The 17076-nt window shown below is 41.2% G+C and overlaps 1 protein-coding gene across 6 annotated transcripts in view; it reads right to left on the bottom strand.

Annotated features, from left to right (window-relative positions):
* Positions 1 to 14750, bottom strand: part of CBLB (Cbl proto-oncogene B) — a 130423-nt gene extending 115673 nt beyond the window's left edge. For all 6 annotated transcript variants that reach the window (XM_059835478.1, XM_059835461.1, XM_059835491.1 and 3 more), the window contains exons 1-2: positions 14604 to 14750; positions 5163 to 5413 (exon numbers count right to left, since the gene is read on the bottom strand). In XM_059835478.1, coding sequence (XP_059691461.1) covers positions 5163 to 5413; positions 14604 to 14750 — 398 coding nt within the window. The remainder of the gene's footprint in view (positions 1 to 5162; positions 5414 to 14603) is intronic.
* Between the last annotated feature and the right edge of the window lie 2326 nt (positions 14751 to 17076).

Below are 17076 nucleotides of genomic sequence, written 5' to 3'. Positions count from 1 at the left end.
CAACTACCATGTTATAGATTATACATTGAAAGAGAAAGTGTCCTCTTTTTTTCTAGGGACAGCACAGGAGTTCATGCAACGACTCAACACTGCAGAAGCCTTTCAAGCACAGTAAGGCAGCTTCTTCTCCTGAAAACCTAGTGAAGGAACCGTCTAAAAATACAAGAGAGGAAAGGACAAATACCAGATTATTTTGCCTTAACTTCAGCAAGATTAGACTAAAGCAGTCAATATATTTGATCTCTAAAACATGTTGACATAGCTTAAGTATAGGGGTTTACAGATCATGTCAGACAACAGATTGATGGTACGTATAGCCTAACTGTTCAGCTCAGAATTTACTAAAGACCAAAAACTACATAATATGCTTGGAAAATGGGACAAATCACAGGATTCTAAGGACCCAATAACTTTCACCACAAGATCACAACTTCAAATCTAATCCACTTTGGTGAAGGTTGCCATCCTTACTATCCGACAATTACAGAGTTATCTATGTGATGTTAACCAATAGCCAAAACTGGCTCTGTGAAAAGAGCCATTAACATCCTTTTCTGAATCTGTACATTCTATTTGTCAAACAAGAAAACCATCAGCCAAAACAATCTTAACTTGTCCAAACAAAATCATCCTGAATGATAAATATAGTCTTCCTGATCCTTCTCTCAATCAACAAAATGTCCTCTGTCTGGAGACACAAACAAGTTACAAGACTAGCTAAGTTATAAACTTCCTAACTTCCTGTAAATAAAACAGCAAGTTTGTGGTACAAGATGAAGTAATTCAAAGAAGTAGGGTAAGCTACCTCTTACCACAGGACAGGAGTACACAAACGGCTGTTACTGCGTTGCAGCTGACTTAACTGAAGTCCATCCTGATGCTTACCCATGTAAGTTCTTATCAAGTCCATACTTTTAGAATAAGGAGGGAATGGGCTAGAAATTTCAGCAGTAGAAAGGTCTCTACCGAGAACGCTGTGTACTTTGATGTGCCAGTTCAGGGACTTGATTCAAGAACCTTTAACTGATCTCAGTTGTCAACACAGACTGAAGGAAGGGAAATGGAATACTTTATAAGCTCACTAAGCAACATTAATAGTAACAAAGGAGAACCTGATCTATCACATGAACCACAGGTGTAACACCTCTCTAGAAGACCTAGCGAATATAAGAATTCTGCACTAACAAAATAGTTAAGCAAGCTGTAAAATCTAGAAGCATGCAACTTGAATCAAGAGACCAAATGACCAGATATGCAAGAGACTTTAGCGAGACTTTCTGTACAGGAACAGGAGTGGTTTTGTGATATCTGAAGGACTTCCTTGACTCTGACTTCCCTTACACGCACACCTTTTTCTGCATCGACCCCAAACCAACGTCAGATCTTCTCTTGCCATCTTCATCCATACTACCCGCTCCTTCAGAAAATATCCATCTTTCATCTTATCTTCCTCTTCCACTTCTGCAATGCTACTTAAAATCAAGTAGCTAACTAATTTTGGCTGAACCAAGCAGCATTTAAGAGATTAATAAAAATAAAGTATACACCCTGCTTTTATACTTTTCCTCTTCTCCTCATGTAAAGGGCATACAGCAGAAGGCATGCAATATTAAAACAGACAACAATCAAGTTCCATTTCAAGATGTATTCTTCCAAGGACACAATTTACAGATAAGCCCAGGAAAGCTCACACTTGTCTCCATTACTAAAAAATGGCTGCATTAGCCATGAAGACCATGTCCAGCATCTTGAATGAATCCAAATATACTCTCCCCATTGCCACTTTATTCCTCCTCTATTCTTATCATTGTAACTTATGTGCTTGATTTCTACACCTGGCTAACATATTTGTCTGAAAAAACTGCCAGCCTACAAGTTTTTATTTTTTCTGGATGCATAATTCTGGAATGCAGCAAGACAAAAGGAAGTTTGGACTTCACAGAAATGATGCCTTCCAGCTTTAGCCTACTTTCCAATAAACAACAAAGGGAAAAAAAAAACCCACACCAAAAAAAACCAAAAACCCAGACCCTCAAAGACACAGAAAGCCTTTTAAGAAGGGTAGATGTACCTGAACCAGTAATTTTAATAAGCCTGTGTTAATAACCTTTAAAAAGTAAAATCTGTGACACAAAAAAAAAATCTTTAAATGACTTCATAAATAGAAAAACTTCTGTGCAGCCTATATCTAGTACAGTTTACAGAATTTATTGAACATCATCTCTTACTTCATTAAGCAAGAGGACTATGAGAGGACATAATTTTATAGTAGACACCATACCCAGAAGGTAGATGCAATTCATATACAATATACAAACTTGTAAGCCATACTTTCTCTGCTTAGCAAGACTCATCCCATGGAGTACAGAATGATAGCACCATCTACTCTTAAATGGCTATCATAGGTGTTTGACATGGGACACAGGATAGAGAGGCAACACCATCACAATGTAAGCTTTTGGTTTAGCCATTTGTACATAATCTGACTGGTCCACTATCTTGTTTCATCCACAGGATCTTTGAGAACTAAAATTCACAACAAACTCTTCACAATAGAGTAATTTTGGTGTCATCAGGCAAATAAAATCACATGTGTATTGGCATTGGTTCCTAAATGTACCATCACTATAGAAGTTAAAAGATTATTCAATAACCCTAATAGGTTAAAACTATACCCATCAAATATATCTACAGAACGCTTCCAAATGCAGCCAGTTTCTCTTTTTCATTATGACCTTTTATCCAGAAACCACAGAGTCACTAACAGAAAACAAAACAGAAATGTAAGATTGAAAACCACAGAAACTGGCCAGATGTCAACATGAGAGGCTCTTGGCTTGCCTTTTTTTTAAATTGACTACACTTCAATTTGACAGTCATTTTAGAAACATCTACAAAAACACTTATTTAAATGATTGCTCCTACATTTGCATTATAACATTAACAAATAACATACTTAGGTTAATGCAGGCATATTTTGAGGCAAAGAAGCTAATAACATTAACAGCTTCTTTTACTGACTTACCAAGAATTAAGTATGTTGAAGCACTGCAGGGTAAACAGGTACCTAACTCATAGGGTTCAGCAAACAAGTATACCTTCCTTCACCTTTAATCTAGGACACGCATACAGATAAAACATCACCAGTAGATGAAAGAGGGTGCACTGAAGTCACAAAGAGATAGACTTCAACTTATAATGGCATAAGGCATGAAATGCTGGAACAATGCTTATACTTTCTTTTTTTCTTGTTTAAGCATTCTGACATACAGTTTGTATAGGAAACACAACTAATAATCTTAGCACAGGAGAGACATTTCTATTGTACCGTCTTCCTCAAGCTTCAAACTCCATCAGTCAGGCAAAATAATAATTCTGAAATACAAATTCTGAGAGCCTGAAGTAGTTACTGTGATTCAGTGCACTTCATTACTATGTTTTGTTTTAAAATCCTTCCTTTCCAACCATCTCACAAGAATGGCCCAAACAAGTGACAGTAAATACGCTAACTGCACTGTTTGCTTCACAAAAGACATCGTTATATCACCACTGTTACCCTTATGCGGGAAATTAAGTGGGTAATTGGAAAGAAGAAAGCAACTCTAGCAACTAGATACAGTCACTAAGACACTCTTCGAATGACTGTACAGAGCATATAGCAGACTTTGAAAAAGTGACACTGAAACTGGCTTTAATTTATTGCTAACTGTAAGCAAAACCAGAAGTAAATCTGAGTTTCATACAACATAGGGAAGTCAAAATAAAACGTGTTTACATAATGCAACCATTTATGTCAAATTTCCCTTACCATAAAAAGTTCATATTTCCTTTGCAACGCAATGATTTCTGTACATACAACAAATGGGACATTAAAAAAAAGAACGCACAGGCTCAGTGCTGAACAATTCTTCCAGGGGTTCTGGTAAGAGTGCATCTACAGTGAAAACGTTCCTTTACATACTTATGAATTCAAACACAAAAAGATTCATCAAAATTTTTACTCATCCCTAAAATAGTTCAAACTGTGTATTTTGCTCCTCTTAAGCAAACTGCTCCAAGTATATTCACAATTGGACAGTCTTTACATACTTCAGAAAAAAAAAATCCTTAAACATTAAGCAAGCTTCAGACCCCCTATCAAGCCCAGGAGACTACCACAGTATACTGAATAGCTATAATCATTGCTAAAGATCTGGAAGGAACATATGTATAAATCAAACATAACAGTAGTGACATTTACAAGAATGGAGACATTTCACTGCTTCTACCACCACTTTCACCAGCTGTAAAACTATACTGCAACCCTGCCTCTGAGCTCAGGTGCAGGCAGAATGGCAGGGATTCAATCCTCCATTCACTTCCTCTCTATCTCCTGTTCCCCACTATCACCTTTGAAAAGGGGAGGCTCTGGAAACAGCATTGGATCTTTTATTTTAATAGATTTAAAGACACACCACACATGGCAGAGTCTAATTGGTGCAACACTGCTGCACCCCTTCCCAAAACAAAACTACAGATTTTGCACAGAAGTTCTTGAAATATTATTTTTAAAGTATTAGCTAATAAAATATTAAAAACCTCTTCACTCACCACCAAGAGTACACACAAAACGGACATTAATCCCTGTTATTAAAACTGAACCACTGCAAATCAGGAATCCATTAGGTTTCTGAAAAGGCTTCTCAGCACCAAACTAACATTATCATCTCCTTATGCTAACATCACACAATATCTCAAAAATGTGAATATGGTTTTGCTCCATTTCATCACTTGTGAAAGCTCTAAGTCAGTATCTATCATGGCTCCCACAGTTTTAAGAACTGGGGTAGGGAGGTCAAGCGCAATCCAAGCAATAGTCACTGTCTCTCTGCCAAAGGAAAAACTACATATTGTAAGGCCCTGTGAACAAGTAATTACAATGAAATGAATGTTTTATGAAGGAAATGCACTTGGTTTTAAAGGTCACAAAGTGACAGATAAGAGCACACAATGGAACAAATCCAGCAAATTACTGATTGACCTGCAAGGTCAATGAATCCAAACAATAAATACTTCTGCTTTTTAAATAATTAAAAATGTCAAAACACAATGGCTGCAGACAAACAGTGTTAAGAAAGTAGACAGGCCAGTCAATCTACTTCATCTTTAAATATTTCACTTACCTGTCCTGTGACTGCTCCTCATACATTCTTTCCTTTCCTTCTTTGAAGAGCCTTATAGCCCGTTTCGATTTTTTCATGAGACTGTCAATGTAGATTTTAAAATATTCATTCTCACTGAGTTGTGCAAGTTTCTGGTTGTCATCATATTTGCTCAGTATAAGTCGCAAATGTTGATAAGTGTCAGGTAAAATGTCAAGGATGTAAGGTGGGCTGTTTTTGAGTTGAAGCTTTGGGTTTTGGCACAATCTTACCTATAAGTAAAAACAAGAGAATGTAAAAGACAAGAAATATGTTGGGGCAAAAACTGATCTGACATCTTAAAATTAAAGGTATAAGCACAATTCTCTAACATCCAGACACAAAGAATTAAATTCTACTTCACTTATATTCCATGAAATCCCAACACAGTCTCTTAATGTCAAAGGATGTAAAATTTAACTTAATCCTGTCACACCTATAAAAAGCAAACAAGCTTACTTACATAGCTTGGGGTTTTGCCTCTAAAGTAAGAATGTCTTTGCCTGCCTACTGTATGCTAAGGAGTATATTATCAAGACACATATGCAACTAATGCCAAGAGCAGTGGTTTCATACAGATCTATTTGCTGCAGGTGAACTTCTTTGTGAATATTTAAATGGCTACTAAGAACTGACCCTATAAATAAATTAGTTTGTCATCTCCTGGCTCTCTCTTTTCTCTATCCAATAATATAAGCTCTTAGAACCTATAGGAATTTAAAGTTTGAGAGGTCTACACATATGAAAATGGTCTGAACGTCACCAGTGGTTCAAAAGCTATTAGCTACAACAGACAGAAATTAAGTCACTCACAAACTGGTATCACAAACAAGGAAACAAAACATTATAAACTCAATGTTTTTCATTTCATGGTTGTAATAGAAGATAACATCTTAATGGACTTGGAATCATCATGTTCCTCAAAGGCACAATAATTAATTGAATAATATATATTACTTAGAAGAATAAGCTTCAGATTAATTGAACACCTTTATTTGAATCTAGTCTCCACTGAAAATGTTTCTGGAAGAAGGTGGTACTGATTTTGTTTCCCGAACACATACAAAGTTAGAGTAATTATCTCCTGGCTACCTAAATTCTCTGGTAGTTTGTTCTGTAATGTTCTGTACTAGAAAGCGAAAGGGATCGAAACTAACGGGTAATTTTTGAGTGCTATTGCACTGAGCTATCCACACTCAGCTAAAACACTGCTGAGGAACACATTCTAGACATGTGTGTGCAGCTGTACATATGCAAATACTTATGAAAAAATTAAGTCCATGTGGTATAAAAGTTTTATAGGTATCATTTGGAGATTGCCACATCATATATTAGTGACTGACATTCTTCTGAGGTAACTAACGAGGCTGTAAAAACATCTTAATACTGCTGAAAGCAGACTCCTATTCCTACTAATGTATCAACTTCAAAAAAGTGCGGTCTTGAGCATTTCCGGGGGGTGTGGGGAGGGGAAACAAACTTGTATCCTATAACATTCACCTCTCTAAACTCAAACCTATATCCCTCTTGCTGACCCCTCCTTCAATTTCTAGATCCACGTTAAGAAATTCACTGCCTTCAGACTGTTGCCACTATCAGACAGACCTTCATGCACCCCAAACAGCAAAGCAAACACATAATAGTTTTTTCCCTCTGAAATATACATGCAAAACCACACCAGGCAGTTAGATTTAGGTAACTGGGGTCATAGTTAGGAAAGTGGAGATGGAAGAGTGAACAAAAGTCAAGCACTAACAAGTTTTAAAAAAGAAGTCTAGCACCATTAGAACAGCGCAAACTCATAACTACTATAGAAATGTTAGCACCATTCAAAATCAGTATTTAAAACATGACATTTGCAGTAGCTCCCCTCATTTCACTGATCCATTGTTACTTTAATAATTTCTGTTATTCTTTCACCCACTAGACCAAGTAATGGATCAGGAACCCTCCTGATGTATTGTAGAACAGACAGTCCTTCCCACAGAGAAATTTACAATCTCAGTAGGAAACAAAAAGACAGCAGATGGATGCAGGCAAATATGAGTACATGAGCACAACACTGTTCAACGTACTAAAGAGTGGTTCAGGGCACTAGCGGTTAAGCATTTATAGAAATAAACAGCAAACAAAATTTTCAAGGCAAGCTCTAAAATAATTTAGTGGCTCATAAAGGAATCCCTCCTAAATTGAGGAAGACGCTAGAAACAAACAAACAAAGTAAAGCATAAAGATGTTTGGTCATGTCTTCATCAGGTGATGAAGTCTGGAACTGCAGTCCATAACTGCAAGAGCGAGACAGCAAGATACTCTGAAACTGAAAATAACTTGTTTATATTTCACGTGATAAAGAGAAGGTTATCAGGATAAAAAAAGGACAACACGGTCCAAGTCGTCGGTTAGGAGATGCCTGCAGCAGCATTCTCAAAGAATAAAGGTTGGCTATGATAGCATTCTTCCAAGGTCAGAAGAGCAAAGCTGAACTTACGGATATACAAAATAGCAACTGGATGAGAGTTTTAGGTGAATGGATTGATGCAGAAGGTTATATTTGTCTGTGAATCACATATCAATCTGAAAGATTCAGACACAACTTTTAAAAGAGCAGTTCAAGTAAAGGAGTTGCCTGAGTGAAGGCAGGATGATGGTATCACCCCAGAAGATCAAGAAAGGAACTAACAAGAGAGACTTATGAAGGAGATTAAACATTTTCCTTTAGTTACGCTGAAGTTAAGCTGACAGCTAGAAATCTTCAAGGAGATTTCAGAAACATGAGCAAAGAATTTTACATGTGTAGACAGATCTGAAGATCATCCATGCAGACACATATGTGAATTTCTTTTTGTAGAAGAGTTCGACGAACTGGAATCCCAAAGACAGAAATGAAAACTTCTATGAAAAACATAGAAATTTTCATCCGAACTTTTCTTCTCTGTGATTTCTGATTTCGTGAAAACTTGAAACAAGATTGACATTCTCCCAATGCCAACTACAGATGACACAAATCAATATTACTGATTAGGCACTACAACTTTCTGGAGCAACAAGCACAAGGGAAAAAAACAGATGAAAAAAAGAAAATATTTATTCAGGGAAAAAAGTCAGCAATGAGAGCAGACCACAAGCAGAGAAGGCTGCAATCATTTTGAATTCCTTATTTATCCTAACTTAAATCTCATGATCAAAGAATTAATTCTCTTTCTGTAGTCTATCTTTTCGATCAAATGTGGCAACAAGCAGAATATAAGTGGTTTCATATATATTAGAAATACCATTAAAAATATAAAAACAACAAGAAAAAGCAAATTGCTTATGCTGGTTGGTGTATTTTCAACAGTCAGTCCACTCAACTATACACAAAGAACATCCAGTTATAAAGAAGAATTAGTTTCTCTTTCAGATGTTCTAGAAAGTCTTCTTCAGTCCAGCATCATTACATACACACATCAAAAGAGGATCCCGTGGTCATCAGGGTTTACAAGGCTTACCTTCTGCTGAATTTACAGAGATAAATACAGCACATTAGTAGAACCTTCAACTCCAGAACAAGCCTTTAAGAAAGTCATACAAAAAATTTGCTACAGTACAACTGAATTAGTCTTACGCATTCTCATTGAAAAAATGCTAACATTTAGTTCAAGTCAGTGATGCAGCGAAATAGTACAAGGCTTTCTTCACTTTTATAGAGTACACAAGGTTTCAGTCCAAAGGAAGTAAGTTTGTAAAGAGATGGCTGGTAAACCATATGGTTTCCAGAGTCAGGATGTCCTGACACGTACCACAGCAGTTCACAATTAAAAGTAAGCAGTAAGAAATGACATCTGCTGACGCACAAGATTTACCAATGCACCAGAAGTGGCGCACATACCTTTCTTCAAAAGAAAACAGAACTCAAAACAAAACAAAAAAAACACACAACCAAAAATAAAGACCTCCATATTGCACTTCACAAAGCAACCCTCACCAACACTTGAGGAGCGGACATGAATCATATCTCTGTGTGATTTGTGTATTGTTAGGACTGGAAGTAAGCATGTATATATTTAGCAAGCATTCAGTCTAAAAAAAATGAAAAGCAGTCAGTCAGCAAGTTAGTAAGAAATGTCTCTCTCATTGAGATAAACTGAGACAAAGCTAAGTTCCTTTCACTACCTCAGCTCAGGGTAAATCCAAGTATTTACTCCAGAATCACAAAAACAATAGAGTGCAATTCTGATTGTGAAGAACTAAGACATTACCCTAATCTACCAGAAACGGATTTTGAAACAGTTAATTCAGGAATTTCCATACAACCTTACTCTAGTGCCTATGGAGAAAAAACCAAACCCCCTCTTCCCTCCTCTCCTCTCCCCCCCCCCCCCAAATAAATACCACTACTCATAACATTTTTTAAGATATTTGACTTAAATTATACAGCCTTATTTCATAGCATCTTCAGAGATGAGAGCAACAGATGCCTATTGTATTTAGACAATGGATTTGTTACAGAAAACTGTATCTTCTATTCACTTTTTAAAGCAAACAATGAAATTGAAAGCCCTGCACTCGTTTGACAAAAGAACTTTTGTTCAAGCAAGGCATAGCAGCCCTAACACAATCTGTTTAAACACCTAATGCTAGTCAAAGACAATACAAGGAAAGTAACATAGCTAAAACAGACTAAGTATCTAATGAGTAGGACATCCGCTGAACACTGTTTTCAGATGCAGTGAATGGACTAGAACAATCAGAGCACCAGTGCTCGCACACTTCCAAAATTACACCTCGAAACCATCTACTGAACTAGTACCTTCTGCCATGCAGTACAAAAAAAAGTCAAACACCGATGCAACACAGACAGTGTAAAAGTGGCTCTGCAGTAAGATACCGTAACGATTCTCCAGAAAACCACAACACACGATGAATTCTGAAGAACTTAATCGGGGGGGGGGGGGCTAACCAGGAAAACTGATGAAATCTGAACATTAGGCTCCTTCATCATACAGCCCCCTGCCAGAAATTACATTGAATGCAATCCATTTTATTTTCCACAGAAAGATGGAAAGATGGGTTTTCTTTCCGAAAGAAGCCTTCTCGTCAAAATGTAAGTAGAGGTGATCGATCACCGACCTTTTCAGCTGAGTATACAGTAAGTGCTTGTTCAACAGCTTCCACACTGCAACTGTGCCATATGGTTCCATACTGGAGGAATAAGCAATAACAATGCTGATGCTACATATGCACAAGGACAGCTGACTTTGGAGGGTCATTTATACTTTCTTCTGATTAGAAAAAGAAAAGCTTCCATTTCTCTGTTTAAATTTTTATTCTTTTTCCACAAACAGTGCATGGAGGACATAAAACTTCCTATCAACTTTGACCAGGTAATACACTGAAGAATACCATGGTTATGATTGATGATTGTCTTTTCTAGAACCTTTGTGGAACAATGACCTTTAATTGACTTGGAAGGTTGCACATTAAGGTAACAATTACATCAAATGTTGCAAAAAATAACCAATACACACACAGTTTCAACTCCTGAGCTCTGTATACTCACTTAGATGCTGTTGAAAACGTGGATGCTGACAAATGTGAATTTAAAGAAAACCACATTACTAAGTTACAGAGCTTTTACTCACTAAGTCAATAGTATGAGCTTTGGAGACACACTCTAATTTGCTCTTAGGTAATTATTAAATAGCAAATCAAATTGCCATCCCCATTTATATAGTCAGAGTCAAACAACTGGGTGGGCCATGACAGAGCGCCCAAACAGTTTAGGTGATATTGTTAATCTTCACAGTAGAAAATATAATTATTTTCAGGCCCAATGCATAAGAGTACTGAAAAGCGATTGAAAGTTACTGAAATATTCCTGTTTTAAAAAATCCTGTTCAGAAGATGTCACAATTTTATCAGCTTGAAACCCACAATAGTAAAGTGTGCACAATAGTACTGCCAACTCTAAATAGTCCGAGCAGTAAACTAACTTAACTACTCCCATGTTTACATAATAGGCATTCTCTTCCAAAGTTGTTCTCAAGATAACCATTATCCTCTAATAATAATACACGGCTAGTTTCTAGGTTTTAAAATCATTAGGTTTAGAATCTCAGAAAAAAAAAAAATCCCATGTAATTTATGCATAGTTTAAAGGAAGGCTTAGAGTTATTTGTTAACAATATTACTTTTTTATTTATTTACAGGATATGAACTTTCTAAAACACACATCATGTTTTAAAAACAGTGATTTGCTTGCTACAAGTTCGGAGATACATGGTCAACTTGCTTATACGATGCTAGAGCACTGGAAAGCAGGGCTAGCCTTCCAAACCATAAAAGGAATATTATCCTTTGCATTGCAAAGGAATTAAACAAAATATTTTTGGTTCTTAATGGTAAAGCTACTGCTTACCCATGAGAAAAGCAGCAGGGAAACTGGACATTGATGCTAACAGTTGGTGCCCCTTTAACAACGCAGTTAGTATTGTAAATTCATATAAAAAAAGACATACCAGTAAACCTCAAAAAGTGCAGACCCCAGTGGATGAAGTATAAAAAGAAGATGCAGATATAAGATATACAGACAGATAACAATTCACATTCACTGATTACTTACAACAAGATTTTTTTTTTTTTATATTCCCTGCAAGTATGTTGCTTACAACTTTTACAAACAGGGTTCTAACCAGGAGCACTATCCCAATGTTCTGTCCTGCTAAAGAACTCTTTCAAAACCCTTGATTTTTTCAAACTGGTAACAGAAGTTTAGAGAGAAGACACTTAAGCAGAACTGCAACCTTCTGCCTATTCTAACAGCTGAAGCATCAGCCCATGAAAAACAAACATTACCATGAAATCTAACAATTCCGAAGTATGACATACAACCAACTCTACACAGAGAAGTTTGCATGGTATCTAAGTAGCCAGAACTTTTACATACACCATAAAAACCACTCTCATAGTATAGTTCTTATAGAGTAGCAATATTTGTAGTATTGGTTAATCCCTTATTGTTGAAAACAAATAATTCATACAGAAAATCTCATCTGCCAAAGGAGGAAATTACAGAAAGAAATGAAGGAAAGGTAAAGAATGGCAATTTTAAGAAAGAAAGAAATGTAAACCAGAAATTATTGAGCTCTGCCCCAAGTTTTTAAGACTGCTCTTTTTTCACCCTTTGGTCAAGATAATAGCTTTGCTTTGTTTCCATTCTCCCTCTCCTTAACATCTTTAGAACGGCAGAAAACTTTAACTGCCTCATTGCAGCAAAAAAGATGGTTATCATAGCTACTATAGTTAAAGAATAAACAAGGATAATGACTGTTATTACAACAAGCAAAATAGGCCTCAAAGCCACAATCTTACCACGGGTGGCACCCCACCAACTTGCAGAGCCTACTGCCTTCACTAGGTATGAATTTGATCAGTGACCCACCACAGAAATCAGCCGCAGGATACACTCCAGAAATGGGATTTGAGACAATGGTCGATCAAGCAGGTTTCTATTTCTGATTTTAATCCCTCATTTTGATCTAGGCAGAGGAGAAAATGACCTTCCTGTGCCTACTGCCACATAAGGCTAAGAGACTTAATTTTTTTTGCCAACGCACTAAGTTTGCTCAAACACATCCCTTCACTATAAGTACCAAATGCTAAAAACTCAAGCAGCAAGCTACAGCATTCTCACACTATGACATCATCCTGTCTGGTATACTTTAATATAATTTGGAAATAAAATTTGATTAACTGAGAGCAGCTTAAAAAGGATACATTAAAGATCCAAATTGCGGACACTTATCCAGCAAAATGAAAAAGAAAGCACAGCACAATGTCCAGCCTTTCCAGTGACTTCTACAGAACAGGCCTTACTGGCTGTACTGATGCTCTGTTGTAATAGTGACAAATACTGATTGCTTTTACTCAGCTAATACAGGAGAACTGTAAGTCCAAGCAGCGGGGTTAAGATTTTCTGGTAACCATGAATGTACAAACCAATCAGGGGACAACCTTACCATATAGATTTGTAAATGGCCTTACACAGGGGGAAATCAAGCCGTACATTCTCCACGTGGTTTCAACAACGATGAACCAGATTCCTGGTTTCCAAGCCAAAAACTTCCTTCTACTGAAGAAGAGTGCCTGCTTCCAAGTATTTATACTTGCAGTTCTTACTACAAGATGCTCACTGTTTACAGCATCCTGACCATTAACAGGGAAATGTCAACAAAGTCTTTGTGATAATAACCATTTCTATCAAGGCTGGTTTTTAAGTTTATAATCACCATCAGAAATTGTGGTGCATATACAGATGCTATTCTTGGAGCATCAAAAAGGAGAGCATGCAAGAACTCAATCAAATACTTTGAAATCACCACTTGTCAAGGCATATAACATGAAATGATCTCCACCGTGTCAGTATAACAACTTAGGAACTTTAAGAAATGTTAAACACGTGCTCTTAACAAGAGCCACAGGGAAAGCAAACACTTACACTAATTCGTGAAGAATCACTGAGTTAAAAACTCATAACTCTCTTGCCATACAGACCCAAGGCTAACAGGTAGTAATCCTCACTCCCCAGCAGTTTCAAGAGGAAACTCTCAAGTGTCGCCTCATATGCAAAGCAGACTGTCGGCATCTCCTGAACAGTTATCCATGATATAATCAAACTGTTCCTACCATTGGTAAGGAACTCTCCTAGCTAATCTATCATCATACAAGCTGTCATTTTGTATAATACTAAACAAAACGTATCAAGCTGGTGCAGAGAACTGTAAGATCTAAAAAACTATGGTCTATCCCCCCCCACTTCCTGAGAAATTAGTTTCAGTACAGCGTATTTCTAGTTTCACAATGAAGAGCAGAAGTACTTCAAAATCATTAAAATGCAGAACACACACTTAAAAGTTAGGCGTGCCATACTAATCTGTTTACTAAACTGACAAGAGTGACATCCCCCAGTCCACACGCACATTCCTAAAAGCACAAACGTTATCTACGTTGCCATCACGAGCGTGTCTCACAGGACAATTAACTTAACTGAAGTTTCATACTTCAGAGGTCTTGTTTGCAGCCTAACAATGTGATCCAACGGGAAACACACAGAATATGTGATTACGAGCCTAAGTTAAGCAGCTTTTCGTGAGGACAGCTCTTCAAGTTTGAGTCATTTTAAAGGAGCTGAAAATAACAATAGCCTAAGGCAAACACACACATTTGTTTTCCCTTCACAAACCAAGATTAAAAAAACATAGCCACAGGCCATGGGGGGGGGGAAGACAAACGGTGCTTAAGTAACCTAAAACACAAGTCCCCTTACTTCCCCAGGCACACACAGCACAGCAGTTAGAGCTGCAGGAAGACGCTGTTTCCCCACGCGTACCTATGTAAATAGCCCCATTCTTCACTGTGTGTCTACACCAACGCACAGACACTCACCACTTTGTCCATAAGCTTCCAGGTCTTCTCCACAGTCCTCCGGTCGGCAGCTGCCTGCTTGGGGGGGCCCACAGCATCCTGAATGGCATCAATGAAGCCCAGGATCCGTCCCTTGCGCGGGTTCCGGCCGTTCACGGAATTGGCCATCTGGGAGCCAAGCTGGCCGCAACGACAGAGAAACACAGACTCACAAGGTGCTCCGAAAACATCTTGTCATAAAACTCGCCGCAGCCAGTGAGGTAACACTTCCTTCTTCACGGGCAGGAAAGGGCAAGACCGGGGCACGTTTAGGAACCAGTTTAACTTTTCACGACCAACAGCCTAAACCCACCTGGCCCGAGTTTACACCGCCAGAAGCGATCCCGCATTTGTTGCCAACACGAACGCCAACAGGCGGGAGGGGGAACACACCCGCCGCCGGCGGCGGGGCCCGGCCGCGGCTGCCCGAGAGCCCGGCCCACCCCGCGCCGCTCCCCGGCCCCTCCGCTCGGGCGGCCGCGGACCCCGCCGTACGGGCGGGCAGCGGGCACATGCCCGTCACCAGACAACAACAGCGGAAGAGGCGCAGCGGCGGCGGGGGGGAGCAGCAAAGCAGGGAAGGCAGCCGGCGGGCAGCGACCCGCCAGGCACGCGAGCGCCCGGGCAGCGGGGGCAGGGGGCGGGCAGGCGCGGACGGACCCCGCTCCCGGCGCGCGCATACGTACAGGTCAGCACCGCGCGGCTCCGTGCCGAGAGCGAGCGGAGCCGCCGAGAAAAGCCGGGAGCGGGGGGGAAGGCTCCTCAGCGCCCCCCCCCACGGCGGCCGCTTCCCCCGTCCTCAGCCCGGGGCGGCGGAGCGGAGCGCAGGCGAAGCGTCTCGTCTCGTCGGACGGGGCTCTCCTCCCCGCGGCGGCGGCGGCGGGCTTCACTGCCCCGGCAGGCAGGCGGAGCGCATCCCGCGCCGCCGCCCGCGCCCTGTCCCGGCCGCCGCGCCGCGGGCGGTCGTTGGCGATCGCCACGCGCGAGCGCGGCGCCGGCTCCGCGCACACGCCGGCCGCCCCGCAGGACTCTGCCCTGTGGCGCTGCTGCTGGTGGTGGCGGCAGCGGGCGGCCGCTGCCCCGCAGGGAAAGCATGGGGAGCTACTGCCCCGCCGCCCGCATCGCCCTGCCCGTAGCACAGCCCAGCCCGCCCGGTGGGTGGGTATGTGCGCGCGTGTGTGGAGAGAGAGAGTCCTACAGACACATGCAAGAGAGAGAGAGAGAGAGAGAGAGATGCACACGCACAGGTCTGTATGTGGCACCGCTCGCAGCCCCCGGCAGGCTATGGTCTCCCCTCACTCCTAGAAAGTGAGGCTGGCTCCCCGGCAGCGGCGGCGGCCCCGCTCCCGCCCCCTCCCCGCGGCGCTCTGGCGGCCGCTCCTCTCCTCGGAACATGCCCACCCCCAGGACAACGCTCAGCTCCGCGCATGCGCGTCGAGAAGGGAGCGGGGAGGGCGGGCGGTAACGCTGGGGAACCAGGCCCCCTTCTCACAGGCGGGAGCCACCGCCTCTGAACAGCCAATCAGAAGAGGAAGCTGTGCTTGCTTGACGTGCCCGCCAACAAATGAACGTGGAGCTAGGGACGGGGCGGGGTGGAGGCTGGGAGAAGGCTTCGGCGATGGGGAGTGGGCGGGAAGGAGGGGGCTGGCAGGTCTGAGAGTGATAGGGGAACTGACCAGTGGCTGTGTTCGGAGGGAAGGAGGTGGAGCTTCCGGTCCCCCCTCGTCACGCCTGCCCGCCTGCTGGGGGGCTGAGGGGGCAGTTTGAGGCCTCCCGGGGGCTGAGGGGAGCTGGGCGGCGAGCGGCTTCGAGGAGATCCCGAGGTTGCCCCTGGCTATGGGGTTTCCAGGGCCTAAAGATATGGCATGGGGCTGTGGCAGTGTGTCCCTCCCTCTCTCCCTCCCCTGGTGAAGTTGTGGTGCCCGTGCTTGCTGGAGCACTTGATGTGCGTTAAAAATCAATAGTCGTTATTGCTGCTTTTTGGAGCGTTCCGCCTTTGCGCTTCCCCTTCGTGCTTTTGAGAGTTTGTTGGGGTGTTCTGTGGCCACGAAGGAACAACTTTTCCTTCTGTGCGTCTGGTTTCTTGTTTTTGGAGGCGGGGAGGTTGGTTGTGGAGTGCTGAGCTTTTTCCCGTGTTGGAGGTGGGCTGGAGGGCCGCACGAAGCGGTGGGGGCTGTGAGGCTGGTGCTGCCGCTCTGAAAGGTGGTGAGGGCACAGATGAACGCTTTCCAGTTAAAAAGACCCCTTTATGTATGTTTATTTTGATATGAGCACTTTTCATGGGGATATGGTAAATAAAACCCAACTGATCAGTATGTTACGCTTTTATTTTAGGGCAAGTTTTCCTCTCAAATTTGTACGTTCCCTGTGAATGCTGGAGAGGAATGAGTGAAGCTTGCCTGCATAGGGTACGACATTCGATTTCAGATTCTTTTGAAGATGTTCCAGTGAGTAA

This window comes from Gavia stellata, chromosome 1 (genome assembly GCF_030936135.1).
Source record: "Gavia stellata isolate bGavSte3 chromosome 1, bGavSte3.hap2, whole genome shotgun sequence".
NCBI lineage: Eukaryota > Metazoa > Chordata > Aves > Gaviiformes > Gaviidae > Gavia > Gavia stellata.
Note: the sequence above shows the minus strand (reverse complement) of the source record. Positions and strands in the feature narration are given on the sequence as shown.